Source organism: Sander vitreus, chromosome 24 (genome assembly GCF_031162955.1).
Source record: "Sander vitreus isolate 19-12246 chromosome 24, sanVit1, whole genome shotgun sequence".
Lineage (NCBI taxonomy): Eukaryota > Metazoa > Chordata > Actinopteri > Perciformes > Percidae > Sander > Sander vitreus.
The window spans coordinates 13969173-13984767 of NC_135878.1; the positions used below are offsets into that span (position 1 = coordinate 13969173).

The 15595-nt window shown below is 44.4% G+C and overlaps 1 protein-coding gene across 2 annotated transcripts; it reads right to left on the bottom strand.

The window, feature by feature from the left end:
• Positions 1–1330: 1330 nt before the first annotated feature.
• Positions 1331–15513, bottom strand: LOC144512567 (major facilitator superfamily domain-containing protein 6-like). Of its 2 annotated transcripts, XM_078243349.1 has the most exons (8): positions 15256–15513; positions 12114–13635; positions 9357–9454; positions 6259–6420; positions 5440–5538; positions 4083–4375; positions 3608–3634; positions 1331–3025 (listed from the first exon to the last, which is right to left on the bottom strand). In XM_078243349.1, the coding sequence occupies exons 2-8, from the start codon at positions 13631–13633 to the stop codon at positions 2831–2833; spliced, it is 2394 nt and encodes a 797-aa protein (XP_078099475.1). In that variant the 5' UTR covers positions 13634–13635; positions 15256–15513; the 3' UTR covers positions 1331–2830. The 2 variants fall into 2 exon arrangements, with proteins under 2 accessions (XP_078099475.1, XP_078099476.1); XM_078243350.1 differs by lacking the exon at positions 3608–3634 and having other exon boundaries at positions 15256–15512.
• Positions 15514–15595: the final 82 nt, after the last annotated feature.

Sequence of the window (15595 nt, forward strand, 5' to 3'; positions counted from 1 at the left end):
AAATCGCGGATTCCAAATAGCCTTACATTTCATTTACTATTGATGGAAAGACTGACATTTCCTTTTCCATTTCATGTGTGCGTTTGTGTGTAGGGTTTTGTGTATGTATGTGCGTGTGTGTTTCTGTATGTGTTTGTGGGGGGTTGTGCTGTGTGTGTATGTGTAGGGTTTTTTGTGTGTGTGTGTGTGCGTGTCTGTGTGTAGTAATCGCCCAAATTTGGTTGCCTCTGGCACATTCCAATGCCACTATTCCATCATATACACTGATCTTAATTATTGCCTATTTTAAGGACTTTTCCTCCCTACATCTTTGTATATATTTTTAATTATATATTATATTATTAGTGCCTATATCTATATTGAGTCCATCAATCAACCTGAGACTTATGGTGCGTTCAAATCAACTCAGACGTGTTGTAAGTGCAGGGGGAGGGGGGATGGAGGGCACCCACATGGAAGGTGTGGGGGGAGAGGGGGGCATGTCCTCTGCGTACCCCCCCTGCGTCTGCTACGCCCTTGACTGAAACCAATAATAACACTATTGGTTCCAGTAATCTGAAACATCTGTAGGTCAAAAAAGCCTGTCTGGCCTCGACCCTCATGTCATTTAAGTTTAAAATGTGTACGTAGCAGCTCGCGGCCATGACGCCCTCAAATCAAACAAGACTATTATACTGATCATTGTTAAGCAAAGCCAAAACAACAACAACAACAGCAGCAGCAGCAGCAGCAGAGGGGCTGGTGAAATTTCTCCACGGATATCAGACAGGGCTGAGAGTGCCAAGACGTTGATGATTTCATTTTTATTTATTTTTTTATGACAGCACAGTCTAGTTTTTGAGGAAGCCTATTACTGTCCTCCCCCACACACACCCATCAGCAGCAGGCGCACCACGACCTCAATAACCCTCCACACACTCGTGAATATAGAGCCAGTCCATCTAAGAACTCGGTGAATTTAGAAACGCTACTGCCATCAAGTGGCTGATTTCACAAACTACCCCCCCCCCCCACGAAAAGCATCCAGCAGCAACACTGCTGTATTTTTAAAAGTTGTACTGTACTTTACTGCAAGTACAATGTCAAGTGCATTTGCCATTTTATGCTACTTTATTCTACTTCTACTCCATTTCAAGATGTCTGCGTTTTACTACTTACTTTTCTACTGTCTGACAGGTGTAGATGTTAGTTTACACATTCACATCTTCCATTTAAGATAAAGCTTTTTAAAATACAATTCATTGTTGACAGTTGCGGAAGAAGTATTTAGGAACTTAATGCTTCAATGCGGAACTTTGGCTATTAAAACAAACAGTCATTAAACACCCAATCTGGAGCGTTATTTGTGAGATTAACATTTAATAATGTTTTTTTTTTTTTTTATACCAATGACATTGAGATACACTGATCCTGTAACCATTGAAGATACAGAAGAAAAAGAAAAAAAATTCCATTTGGACAACAGGAAGACGAACACAGAAATACTGGGAATTGTTTGGCATTAAAATGGGAAACAAAGACGGTAAATATAGCGTCGGCTATTGGCAGCGTCAATACAAAATGATTGGAAGCAGGCTTGAGAAAGACCCTGAGTATGACAGCCATCTTTCTGTAGGAGAGGAGCACAGTAAAGGGATCCTCGCTAGACTTTCTCACGATAATAAGAAGTAAGAACAGTAATGACGATTAACAGGCTTACAGTGTGTTTAAAAGAGGCACGTCTTCATCACCGCTCCTCCTGTAAACTATATAAATACATCTCAACCAACAGTCCGTCCTGTACGGAGTACAAAAGTGGGTTTGGGTTTTTTGAAAGAAGTGACAAAATGTGAAACAAAAAGGTCACCTTGTTTTCCCTTTTTTGAGCCTGCGTTTGGAAACAAATTCAACAAGATTTTGCAACTTCTGTTATTTTTTTTTAAATTTTTTAAGTATTACACTGGCTCCCAAATCCTAAGGCCACAGGCGGTTTGCTGCAGAGCTACAGGGAAAATGATGCAAGTCGGGCAAAAGAAGCTCATTAATTTAATTCATTTAGAGGATGTCATAGCAGGGTCTGGGCAGGATTTAACGAGCTAGATGTTTAGACTTCTTAACAGCTCAGACAACATAATTTAATACCCGTTTCACGATCATGCCGGCCAAAGTATGTCCCAGTATTTCCCCCGCAGCATACACATAACACTAATTCCTGCCAGTAAAGTTACATTTTGGTTTCTGTTCATCAAAATATGAATCCCTGTCAACTCATTTTCAAACTCACTTCAAGGCTTATTTGTGTGTCGGGATGATAGGGTGGAAAATGATGGGGTATGTAAAAACCAGCACTTTTAATGTGGATTTATTGGTGTGCAAACTGATGGCGTAAACAAATTAGGACCCCGTTAAAAAAATGCATTTTAATGTGTTAGTTTTGTGTCGGCATAAAGTTGTCACTTCTTTTAAGAGCCGTTTGTGTTCTTGTGGAATCAAAAATGCTGAATCATACCCCCACATTGTCAGATTTCATCACTTTTTTTTTTTTTTTTATTAGATTAAGTTAATAAATAACACTCCACCGGGAGAGGGCAGAAAATAAATAGTGCAGTTAGAGGTGCGTTAGATTTGACCACCTCTGAAGGGGGGGGGGGGGAAGCCACCTAGCACCACCTCCACATTCATCCAAACATTCAACCCAAAATTTTCTTGCCTCATTTCAAACCAATTACAATACACATGTACAATATAAATACAGAGTTTTGTCAAGATACTGACTCATTTTATAAGGACGTACAGTGACATAAGCGAAAAAGCAGCAGCGTGTAAAGGAAAACCGATTTGGACTGAACAGTCAGTGTGTGTTTTCAGCTGGATTTTCTCCCCCACCGTCTGAGGTCGGGCGCGTTTGGTCTTTGTCCTTGTTAGAGTCTGTGGGCGCCGGACAGGCGGTGTTTGTTTGCGTGGGCGCCTCTGTGCCGTCATCACCCGGGTTTCTGTGTGACGTCGCCACCGCCTTGTACTCAGCCGACGCCTGCTCATTAGGTACCTGGCAACAGGAGGGAACAAAACAGTGATGGCGCTTGACAGGCAGCAGCGTGGAGGATCACCTTTATTTATACAGTAACTGGGTTTTATTTAACTAGTTAACCACAAACTATGAAAGAGCTATAGCTGAAACAACTTGCTTTTAAACACAACGTTAATGCAATGATGTTAACGCTAACATGTTAGCCTCTACTAGTTAAGTTATCTTGGGTGCTACAACTAGACAAACTCTTGCTATGACTAGGATTTAAAAAAAAAAACAGCCAAACTTCCCTTTGTGTGTCTACATCTGCAGCACTAAGGCGCTGAGGACCTCCACACAGGTCCGCCAGAGGGGTGGGGGTGGGGAGACGGCTCGCATGCAACTCACACAAAGCGTCAAGACACGGGGGGGGGGAATGAGAGGCGGAGGCTCGCAAACACGTATGCATGCATGCATGTACACGCCCACATACCACACAGGTATAGATGAGTCACTGTAATCACCACATGCGTCAAAACACACACACACACACACACAAAAACACAAAAGAAATCCCCCCCCCCGCTCATAAACACACGCACAGAGTAGTTTTCCACCGACCTTTGCACACAAAAATCTCTCACCTTTCTTCAGAATGTTTGTATGTATGTGTGTGTGTGTGTGTGTGTTGGAGCCGGTTAGAGGAGAAAGTGTCAGAAAGTTCAGGTTAGTGAAGGTTAAAGAAGCATGTTTCAACACAGACATTAAAGATGATCCATCCATCCATCTATCTATAAAAAAGAAAAACCTTTTTTAAAGATCTTTGTATTTATTTAATAATATTCAGCCACATATATGTTTTAGTTTTGTGGTAAACTTGGTTTGATTATTCTGTCTGTCTGTGGTATACTGTTTTTGTAGTCTGTCTGTCTGTCTGTCTGTCTGTCTGTACACTGAGTTTCTCTGTCTGCCTGTCCACTGAGTTTCTGTGTCCGTCCGTCTGTCCTTAGATCTAGGTAACAGCCTGACCTTACCTCTGGTACTTTAACAGTTTGGATGACTGTACTGGACAGGTTTAAATTGGGACTTTGTTCACCTGCAGGGGCTGAGTCTCTGTGGGCGGCCCGCGGCGCTTCACCATGTTCATCATCTCCTTGATCTGGACGATGGCGAAGGCGATGGTGACCCACGGGGCGCCCGAGAGCACCCAGGCGGGTCTGCTCACGTCCTCCTGCTCCTCCTGGTGTTTGGTCTTCACGATGGGCAGCTGGGTGGCCGGGCGCGCTGGGGTGGGGCTCCCGGGGACGGTCTGGCTCTGCACCAGGTCGATGGTAGCGATGGGAACTGGGCTGGAGGGGACCGGGATGTTCTCGGCCAGCATTCTGTCCTCTGAGAGAAGACGAGAGACACAGAAAGCGGCCTCATGAAAATGAACCCTTGTGTTGTCTTCCTGTAGACCAAGAACTCAAAATTCTAAATTAACTTTTGATGCTTTTTAAAATTCATGGTCAATAACCCTAATTTAAATTATATTATACCTAATTTCCTACAAATACATGTCTTGATGTGTATATTTTGTTCTGTTATTTGATTGTTCTTCTGTCCTTTACTTTGCTGTTTCACATTAAACTGTAATCATACTCGTGTATGTTAAAGGTCAGTTTAGTCACTAGACTTTATAACCACTTACATTTTTTTTTTTCTTCAAAAAAAATTACATTGAATAAAACACCCAGAATTCAATGGTAGTTGTATGGGTTCTGTACAACGTACATGCATGCATCAAAGTTATTCTGGGGCAATTTTGTTGCAAGAAACCCATATTTCTGATATAAAGAAAATTGAAAAGGGGTCAAATTTGACCAGAGGACAATACAAGGGTTAAAGGTGCAGTAGGTAAGACTTCTAAAACTCCCTTTCTGTCATATCTGCTGAAACTGACCCTATGTTTGAGTAGAACTACATGAAGCAGGTCATTTAAAAAGAAATCCGGCTCCTCTGGCGCCACCTACAGTCTGTAGTGTGATTTGCAAAAAATCTCACTCAATCACAATTTTTTGGCTAAGTAATATTTTCTCAACCTGTGCAGTAAACACAAAAGCACTACTGACTGCAGCAAAAGCAACAAAAACAAAGAGAAAATTGGCAGACGAGCGCAAACATAATCTACAAGAGCCAAAATGAATAACAAGAGGAAGGAAAAACACAACTGTGATTATATTATGATGGTGAGAACATACCGAGAACGCCGAATAAGTACAATGCAGATTCTGTAATCTGCACGAAAAGGAAAAAGGAATGGAAATGGAAGAAAAAACAGGCTAACTTTGGAACAGAAGGTGGATGGAAAGATTAGGGAAGAGGAGCTGGAGGAGCTGGACTTAGTCGAGCTGCAGTTCTGCACTAAAGCTTAAGAAGATATGTGCCTTCCTTCCTCTGAGAGTTGTTCCCACCTTTCTCCTCCGTCTCTCCAGTCAGACACTGGATGAAGGAGAAGATTAGGAGGATGACGAGGGAGGCCATGCCGATTCCTCTGAACGTCTCTGCCGCACCTGCAAAGCAAACGGGAGGAGAACCGTAAGGGGGTGTGAAATACTCACACCTTAAAAAGATCTCAGCGTAACTGGAAACCTTTCAATCAGGCTACATGTACATTGCTACGTTTTGGTTTAAAAACAATATCTTCTGCTACGTTTCCCCCTCTCATTCCCCCTGCTCTGGTGTTTCCCCCTCTCATTCCCCCTGCTCTGGTGTTTCCCCCTCTCATTCCCCCTGCTCTGGTGTTTCCCCCTCTCATTCCCCCTGCTCTGACGTTTCCCCCTCTCATTCCCCCTGCTCTGGTGTTTCCCCCTCTCATTCCCCCTGCTCTGGTGTTTCCCCCTCTCATTCCCCCTGCTCTGGCGTTTCCCCCTCTCATTCCCCCTGCTCTGGTGTTTCCCCTCTCATTCCCCCTGCTCTGGTGTTTCCCCTCTCATTTCCCCCTGCTCTGGTGTCTCCCCTCTCATTCCCCCTGCTCTGGTGTTTCCCCCTCTCATTTCCCCCTGTTCTGGTGTTTCCCCCTCTCATTCCCCCTGCTCTGGTGTTTCCCCCTCTCATTCCCCCTGCTCTGGTGTTCCCCCCTCTCATTCCCCCTGCTCTGGCGTTTCCCCCTCTCATTCCTCCTGCTCTGGTGTTTTCCCCCTCTCATTCCCCCTGCTCTGCCGTTCCCCCCTCTCATTCCCCCTGCTCTGGCGTGAATGAATAAAAAAGTGTGACAACGTCCGTGTTCGTACCAAAGTAGTTGACAAACACCCCCCCCACCATGGCTCCGCAGCCACGACCCAGGCCGAGGTGGAGGCCCTGCAGGATGCCCTGCGCCGATGTCCTCAGGGCCGGCGGGACCGCGGCACTCAGATAGGAGATACAGGCGGCCCAAACTGAGGCGTGGGTCACACCTGGAGGACACAAAACGGACAGACAAGGGTCACGGCTGAAAGGAGAACCAATGACATCTGGAACTAGTCAAATGGAAAATGCAGGTACATAAGGCCTGTAACATCATAGTTGCATTCATTTTATTGTTACTATGATTGCCACTGTTCATCATACCAACTGCTATAATTATTATACATCATATTTCCTCTTTATCTGTATATCTGTATCTCACTTTGTTTCGTGTGAGATGTCACGTCTTTGAGGGAAACGGCTTAGAGTCTGGAGTTTCCACATTTGTCTTTGAGTGTTTTTGGCTCAGGTTGCGGTGGTAAAACAAATCACACTTTATTTCTCAGGGTTACTGCAACTGTGATCACAACATGCCGCAAAATGAAAAAAGGATTCAACAGTGGTATCTTTATTAACAGAGCCTCGGCACAGCTTTGTTGAAATCTCCTTTATAGCAGAGATCTCCTTCACTTGATTCCATCAACTCTTCTGCTGTTTTCAAACAAGGTTTTTGAGATTGAGACGTTAAATCTTAGTTGTAGTCTTGCGATGTGTAACCCTGCAAGATCCCCAGTCTTTACTTCTCTTTACATATTATGTCTTTAACGTTGTGAGATGATAGTCTTTAGATGTGAGATGGTGTCAGACTTTAGTCTTTTCAAAGTCTGTTCAGAGTCTGCTAGTGTACGGTAGACATTAGTCACTATTTAATTCACAAATATTAACACGGATATCTTGCTTACAAAATACAGTATTTGTTGATCTATGTGATTTATTTACCGTGCACAATTTAATGAACGATAATCCCTTTCTGGGCTCAGACTGCTCTGTTGTGGTGACACATCGCCCTCATTTTGTTGCTCTTCCCGTCTGATGTCACCACACCTTCGGTCGCAAGCTTATCGCGCGTTACGTGCTCGAGGTCAACACCAGTAAAAATGTAATCTCTCTCTTCCTGTCGTTTTCTGTTCAGCGCTGAATGAATGTTGGGAAAAGTTGAATGTACCGTTTCAAATTGTCTTACTTGCCGAGAGTCAAAACAGGCAGCGAACTTGTAAAAGTTGTTTAAGTATGGAAATAGTTTTCACTTGTTTATTCTGCGAGGCGTCCGTGTTTTCTCAGGGTGGACTTCTCAAACAAACCACCCAGACTAGACTAGTAGTTGCTCCCCGCTGATCTCTTAACTATTAGTTAAGTCTATTATTATAGACTACAGAGGGGTTGTATTGAAGCTTAAGCTCCATCTATAGTAATGGATATGTGAAGTAGTTAAGCCTGATGTTATGTGGAAGTCGTTGATTGGTGCTCAACAAACAGTCCCCACCTACAAAAGATTTAGCTTGTCAGGATGTAACACCCTTTGCCTGAAGATGGTCTACAACTGAAACGTTGCCTATTATTAAAACTTTATATATTTTTTGCAAGTTCCACAGTGTGTGGTAGTTTTTCTTTGCAATTTATGCATGACATAAAACTTTGTTTTAGAGGTCCAATAGTTCCCTGTAATTTTGAATAAAGATGCTGCAACTTCATGGGAAGGTTCCTTTTAAAAAGGTTGTCGTACTACAGTTCCCATAATGCTTTGGGGGAAGTAAACAGGAATCCCATGTCTCTGGACGGAGACCAGTGAAGGCCTTTAGAAGCACTTTTCCGGTGATGGCTGAGCGTTACTGCGCAGCCTCCAACTGAGAGAGACGACGTAGATGTGACGTGAGCAACCTGTCTGAAAGTTGTTGAGAAATCTCAATCATTCCCAATCTAGCAGAGACGGAGAGCGTAGGTATATGTAAGGAGATAACATAGACACAGGCTAATTATTGATCACTAAAGTGATAGTTAACATTAGTAATTACACTTAAACAGCTAATGTGAGACGAAACTGCCTGAGAGCTTCTCCTGTACTATACGGTAATTCCTCTACTGTGCGACAGTAAGTCTCGTGGTTATGACACAATCGTTAGCCTATTTTTATAAAAACGTCTGCTACGGAGCCATAATGTGAGGTACAAGGTAATGGAGCCTTTTATACGTTGTCGTGTTTCTTTAGAAATAAACAATGGACAAATAAAGTTATTCGCTGTCAAAGTGGCGACAAAATGAATGGGAGTCAATGGGATGCTAACGGGAGGTGATGGCTTGTTAGCATCAAAATGGCGCCATAGGAGCTACGCGGTTCAAGGAGAAGCTGACCCCCTTGGTTGAGATGGCAAGACGAGTGCTTAGGCACCGTCTACAAACTACAACACCGAAAAGAGATTTTCAAAAATAGGCATATGCTTATTTTATAAAAGTAAGTGCTGTAGTACAACTAGCAGGAGACGAGTTATAATTGAGGTAAGTTGTTGTATCGGTTTTCAGTTTTGTAGTTTGTAGACGGTCCCTAAGTCTTGCCGTCTCAACACTGGAACTAAACAGTGCTGAATTAGCACAACTGTTATGCATTTCTTTCACATCTACGGCAGTCAGATTCAATGTGTTCACCTGTGAGCCAACCAGGCGCCCAACTACATGTGTTCTGTGTGCAGTAATCTTAACGTGTAAAGTAACTAGTAACTAAAGCTGTAAAAGATGACTGTAGTGGAGTAAAAAGTACAATATTTCTCTCTGAAATGTAGCGGAGTAGAAGTAGAAAGTGACATGAAAAGAAAAGGACTCAAGTAAAGTAACAAGTACCTCAACATCTGTACTTTAGTACAGTACTGGAGTAAATGTACTTAGTTACATTGCACCACTGTTCAGGTGTCAGATGGTGTTTTTCGGGTGAGCTGGGGTGCTGAGAGGAATCCTGGTGACTGAATGACTGTTGATAATAATAAAACAAAGGCTGAACTGTCGGACGGAAAAGGCAGTTTGATAAGCGCCCAGTTAGACAAACACAGCTGCTTCCTGTCCTGACCGCAGGGTCCTGGCTTCCACATGCTCACTGCGGGGCGAACAGAAACGTTACCTTGGAGGATCTCCATGGGCAGGACGGTCCAGGCGTTCTTCAGGTAGGAGATGTACAGGTAGCGAGCGGTGTTGCAGGCCAGGCCGATGTACAGCACCCTGGAAGGAAAACACGGGAGGAAAAAAACAGAAGGGTGTAAATATCTAACTTCTTGGACTTCATGTAAAACCCTACCTTACAGTCAGCGCTGGAAGTAGTATTCAGAGCCTTTACTTCAGTAAAAGTACTAATACCAGCTGGACCTGTAGGCTGTCATATTGTCGGCTAGTTTCATTTAGAATAAAACATCAGATTTTATAAACTACGTGTGTTCTGTGTGCAGGAACCCTAACGTGTAAAGTAACTAAAGCTGTAACAGATGAATGTAGTGGAGTAAAAAGTACAATATTTCTCTCTGAAATGTAGCGGAGTAGAAGTAGAAAGTGGTACAGTGAAGTACAAGCGCCTCAACATTTGGACTTAAGTACGGTGCTTGAGCAAATCTACTTAGTTACATTCCACCACTGCCTACAGTGTAGGGCTGCTCAATTATGGGGGGGAAAAGTAATCCTAATCACAATTATTTTGGTCAATATTGAAATCAGGATTATTTAACACGATGATTCAGCGACTTTTGGAAAGATGTTGCATTTATTGAACTTAAACAGTGAAACAGTTCAACAAATCCACGACAAAAGGTACGAGTCAAACGGGTCCGACGCGCCCTCAAAATGTCGATTGTTCAGGCAGAAGACGGGATCACCCCCAGTGTTTCTTCATCCAAAACGCACACACAAAACGGATGAGACAGACGGCGCGTGGCTGAGCTCAGGATCTCTCTCCATAACCTTTGAAATGATTGAGTAACGGGAGCTTTTTGGACAGCGGGCGACACGGGACGCCCGCAGCCCCGCAGTGACTCGTTAACGCTCATCCACTCTATAAACGGGTGGATGACCACCAGAGCGAGATGCTGAAAAAACAACCTGCAGCCTGTTTTCGGTTTCGGCGTCTCTGGCTCAGACTTTCCAGTAAAGCAGGAAGTGTGTTTTTCAGCAGAGTGTCACGTCAGCTGAAGACTGAACAACATGAAGAAAACACAGTGCAGTGTCGTCTCCCTTCCTCCAGAAACAGGTTTTTTTTTTAGGCCCGGTGGCCTAAGTGTCTTTTCTGTGGCTGGGACCAGTCCATTGGCGATTTTAGACCCTTTTTAGGGGGGCTCAAACACATCTGAGGGGTTGGGAGAGTTTTTCTTTTGGGATTAAAATGAGGCTCATACAAGTCACCACCAGCAGCAGCAGCAGGGCAGGTGCATTTAGTTAGTTATAAATGAATTACAATCCATTTAAAAACACTCCCTGCCCTTCAACTCCGCCTTTCTGTTGACTCAGGAGACGTTTTCAGTCAACAGCAGAGACGCTGTGTGTGTGTGTGTGTGTGTGTGTGTGTGTGTGTGTGTGTGTGATTTCGGATGCAGACGGAGCTGCAGCTGAAATCTAACACCGTGCTCTCGAATGTCCCTGCTGCCTGCGAGGTCCGACCCGCGACTTCACTCCGACAGAAAAAACCTCCGAGCGTCAAAGGCCGCTTTGTCTCTAAACACTCACTCTCCACCGCTGCTGCAGAGCAGAGGATGGATTTACCTGCTCAGTTTGAAATCACAAAAAGTTGTCCTTATTTTTTCTTCTCTTTCTTACTGTCCAATGTGTGCTTTAAGTTAGGGATGGCGGCTCAATATATTGTTTTTTTTTCTTTTTTTAAATCGTCATCGCAATATCAACTGGCACGTTAAACACATCGTGAAAGCCTGCGACAGAGATTTTTTGTATCAGTTGAAAGAAAATATCAGAAAAAAACTTTAAAAAAATGTAACTCACTTTTTTTTAGCGCGGCCTTTTATGTCCAGTTTAATGTTTCAATTTGTTCACTAAAAGAGAGTTGGAAATTATTTCCCTTCATTTGTTTTAAACTCAGCGAGCAGTTTGTTGTATTTTAGCAGAACACTGACAGCAGCCGAACTGAGAACACTTCAATATCGCAAGTTACCAACTCTCCTCCCATTGTAGAAAGTGTAAAGGATCCAACCAGTTGTGTGTTTAATGGTCTGATCATCTCAGCTGGACTTGTAGCCGTTATATTGTCAGCTGGTTTACTTTAGAATAAAACATCAGATTTTATAAACTACATGTGTTCTGTGTGCAGACATCTTAATGTGTAAAGTAACTAGTAACTAAAGCTGTAACAGATGAATGTAGTGGAGTAAAATGTACAATATTTCTCTCTGAAATGTAGCAGAGTAGAAGTTTACTCAAGTAAAGTACCTCAACATTTGGACTTAAGTACAGTACTGGAGTATATGTACTTAGTTACATTCCACCGCTGCATTTTATAAACTGAACAAAAACTGTTACGAACTGACAATAGAATCAGTAAAGATTACAGATTGCATTTCATTACCATAACAAATAAGCTAACAATAATGTAACCGCCCAGGGGGGTGTGTGTGTGTGTGTGTGTGTGTCTGTCTGTGTCTGTTTGTGTGTGTGTGTCTGGTATGGTTGGACATGGTCCAAGTGGTGTACTAATAACTGCACTTGTTGCCACTCTAATAAGAGAATCTTATTACTCCACTCATCACCCACAGCTAACAGTAGAATAACATCTCTCTGGTGCATCCATTGCTTCTTTTTCTAACAGCACCATGTATTCTCTGACTCCTTCCTTTACTCTGACATGTTTGTACCTCTGAAACGTTCTCACATTCTCCCCGTGTCTTACCTGACGTGTCCGACCAGCTCGATGAACTTGTGGCTGGTGAAGTAGGCGACGAGCTCCGAGATGTGGCTCAGGACCGAGCAGACCCCGAACAGCGTGGTGGTCCCGTGCAGGTCCTCCAGGTGCCAGTACAGGAAGGTGAAGACGAAGCCGTAGCCGAAGCCCATGAACCAGGCGACGAACAGCACCGAGCCGTAGCGCACGCTGCAGAGCAGCTTCAGCAGATCACTGTAGCGGAACTCCTGGGCGACGTCCGGGCCGACGGGCGTCCGGCCCGAGGAGTCGGACTCGGGCGACGATCGCGGGCCGCTCCCGTCCTCGGCCGCCCCCTCCGGAAGCTCCTGCCTGTAGTCGCCGCCGTTGTCAAAGTAAAACTGAGTGGCGACGACAAACGCGGCGCCCATCAGCACGCCGAAGACAATGAAGGCGATCTGGTAATTGTGGAGACGGAAGTCGGGCACGATGCAGCCCACGCCGTCAATCGCCACGGTCATGTGCGTGTGGTCGATCCAGATGCCCACCAGCAGCATGGCCAGACCCCAGCCCAGCGAGCCCCACATCCTCTGCAGGCCGTAGCGATCGCGAGCCCTGCCGAGGTACTGCAGGGTGACGGTGTCCACGATGGTGACGGCCGGCGCGCTAAAGAACTCGCCGACGATGATGACGAGCAGGATGAGCAGGAAGATGTTCTCCACCTGGTCCTTGTTGTAGACGATCTGGTGCTTCTTGGCTTTGGTTGGAGCCGGGGGGGTCGCGGTGCTGGTGGTGGGGAGGGTGGTGTTTGGCACCAGCTGGGTAGTGCTGGCCGGCTCCAAGGGAGCGGAAGTGGCGTTGAAGTTTGCGCTTCGCTCGGGCCTGCGGAGCGCGCTGAAATGGGAGTCCAGGATCTCAGGGAGCCCGGTGAGCTCTGGAAAGCTCCGGCGACTTCTGGTGCGGTTGCCCGTCTGCGTGAAGTTGCCGTGCGGGAGAGTCGTCGTCTGGGGCGCCGCCGCTGTCGGAGGAAGATCGGCGCCTACCACCACACACATCATCTCCGCCGGTTTGACGAAGCCGATGCCGCAGTTGAACACCAGCCAGCACAGGACGGAAAACAGCAGCACCATCTTGCCCTTCTTGAAGCGGTCAGCCACCACGCCCCAGAAGGGGGCGCTGCAGAACTCGATGAAGTAGCGGATGCCGACGAGCAGCCCGCTGCGGCTGGCCGACATGCCGAGCTGCTTGTAGTACAGCGCCAGCAGCGGGTGCAGCGAGCCGTACGCGGCGTAGAAGAAGAGGTAGAAGACCTTGGAGATGAGGAGGTGGCTGTTAATGCGGAGGCACATCCTCTCGCAGCAGTCCATCGAGGCCGGCTGTGGGGCCCCCAGCTGCTCGGGCGGCGTGCCTGCGGTTGGCGGCGGCGTGTCCGCGGAATCGCCGGCCGGCTGCCCCAACGACAGCACGTTGAACGGCTCGGCCAACACATACTTCCTCTTCTGCTCCTCCTCGTCGTCTGTCAGGATGGCAACCTTGTCGTCAGCTGGCATATCTGGGAGATAAGGAAATGAGGGTGAGAGCAGCGTCGACACTCAGTAACCAAATGATGCTGAGTTCATTCTGTCTGCTGGGTAAAACCCAAATTATGTTTGGTAGGACGCCAAGCATTGACAAAATGGATCTTTCCTTTTAAGTACATAGAGAAGAAGTTCATCTTACTGCAGGGGTCAGCGACCTGCGGCTCTTTAGCTCCTCTCCAGTAGCTCCCTGTGGCTTTCATCTATCGTTGTAAGCCTGAAGTGATTCTTACATTCTCCATTTTGGCCGACAGAACATTTCAGTCAATTAAAATGCGTGTCATATCATACCCTTTCGTATGTCTACGGCCCGGCGGCCTTATTCTGTAAACTTTGCCGGAACCTCAACAGCGGTCTTGAGTTTTCGTAGTCTATCTTTGGATTACAAATCCCCCAAAAAAATGTACATCGAAAGACATTTCCAGAACAAATACACTGCATTTGCAAAGAAAGTTATCTGGCTGGGACTGCTATAGAAAACATAGCAAATGTACTTTAAGAATTGAATCAAATGGGTAATATTAAACCATATTAATGTAATGTTGATATGCTCATTTAGACTTAATAAACTGTCACAAAAAGCAGTGAAATATATATATATTTTTTTTTGTATTTGTACATAAATAAAATAAAGGGTTAGACAAATCTGAACTGCTTTTGAGACCCAGGACTATGTTATGAAGATATTAAAACTGATAATCAAAGCAATAGAGATCAATATTCTTATTGTTTTTTAATTCAATTTACAAATATTCAGTCATAACAGTCCATAAACATAAAACACATATACATAAATAAGTGCAAATAATATAATATGAAAGTAAGTAATAATTTAAACAGAAACAAATAACAAGATAAGGAAGTAAACAAGTGACAGACTTGCAAATGTCATTAATGATAATGACAGCAGGAGTTCTTAATTAAATAATTTTGAGTAGATATCAGTTATTAAACTACCTTTTTTTATTTGTTACCAATCTAAGAGACTCAGAGTATATGTCAGTTTCAATTTGGAATAGTTTAAAACGTGGTGTGGACTTGGAAAATGTTGCTTTGTGAATATGGAGCTTACCTAATCAAATAAAGAGATTTTACGATATTACATCAATTCCCATCTTTACATTCAAAATATGTAATAATATGTTTCCCTTCAAGTGTAATCGTATGTGTCGTTTTAGATACCAATAGAGATCATTACAGATTCTCCAAGAACATCAGTGAAGTCATGTCCGGTTTGGTGAGCCCGCAACGACCGCTTGAAGCCCGCGGACCCCCTTTTGACAACCGTCCGTCCGTCACAGACTGCCACTGACTGTCCTATGCGGAAGTAACTGGTATCTTGATCAAAAGCTAGCTTATTTTAGCCGTAAAACAAGCCAAATACAATACGTTTAAATGTAGGAAATGAAGTAAATTAGCCAACATGGCGCTACCAATTAAACCCAAAATAAACCCTTTTAAACGGGCTGGGAATGACTCATGTTGTACCTTCTTTTGTTTCGCCGCTTGTAACCTCAAATAAAACTCTTTAAACACATTTTTAAAAAGTCAAATGAAAAACACGAACTTTAACACAGAGAACATTGTTTTCTTACCTGCTCAGGTCACGGCTCCCATTAAACTGCGTAGTTTCTGTTGAATGTGTCTCCTTTGTCGGACTCGGACATTTCACGCAAAACCCGTCATAAACATTTTTTTTTAATTTAGCGGATAATGTTTGAATTTACAGTAATGTGTTCATGTTTTTCATTTGAATGTGTGAAGTGAATTTGAAGTGTTTCTCCGGCTCTGCTCTCTCTTTGTGTTGAGAACAACAGCAGCTCGTGCCTAACCGGAGCTGCCACCTGTCCCTACACCACATAACCGTCAAGTCACGCGCCTTGCTAAGCTGTTACGGCTTCCGGCCGGCGCCTTCAAAATAAAAGCCATTATCAA

Bases quoted from the DNA above. Each gene is read 5' to 3' on its own strand.
- LOC144512567 (XM_078243349.1), bottom strand. From the start codon at position 13,633: ATGCCAGCTGACGACAAGGTTGCCATCCTGACAGACGACGAGGAGGAG. The intron at 5,539-6,258 runs GTACGAACACGG...TTTGCTTTGCAG, and splicing joins GGTGTTTGTCAACTACTTTG to GTGCGGCAGAGACGTTCAGA. The intron at 3,635-4,082 runs GTGAACAAAGTC...AACATTCTGAAG, and splicing joins CAGAGACTCAGCCCCTGCAG to AAAGGTGAGAGATTTTTGTG.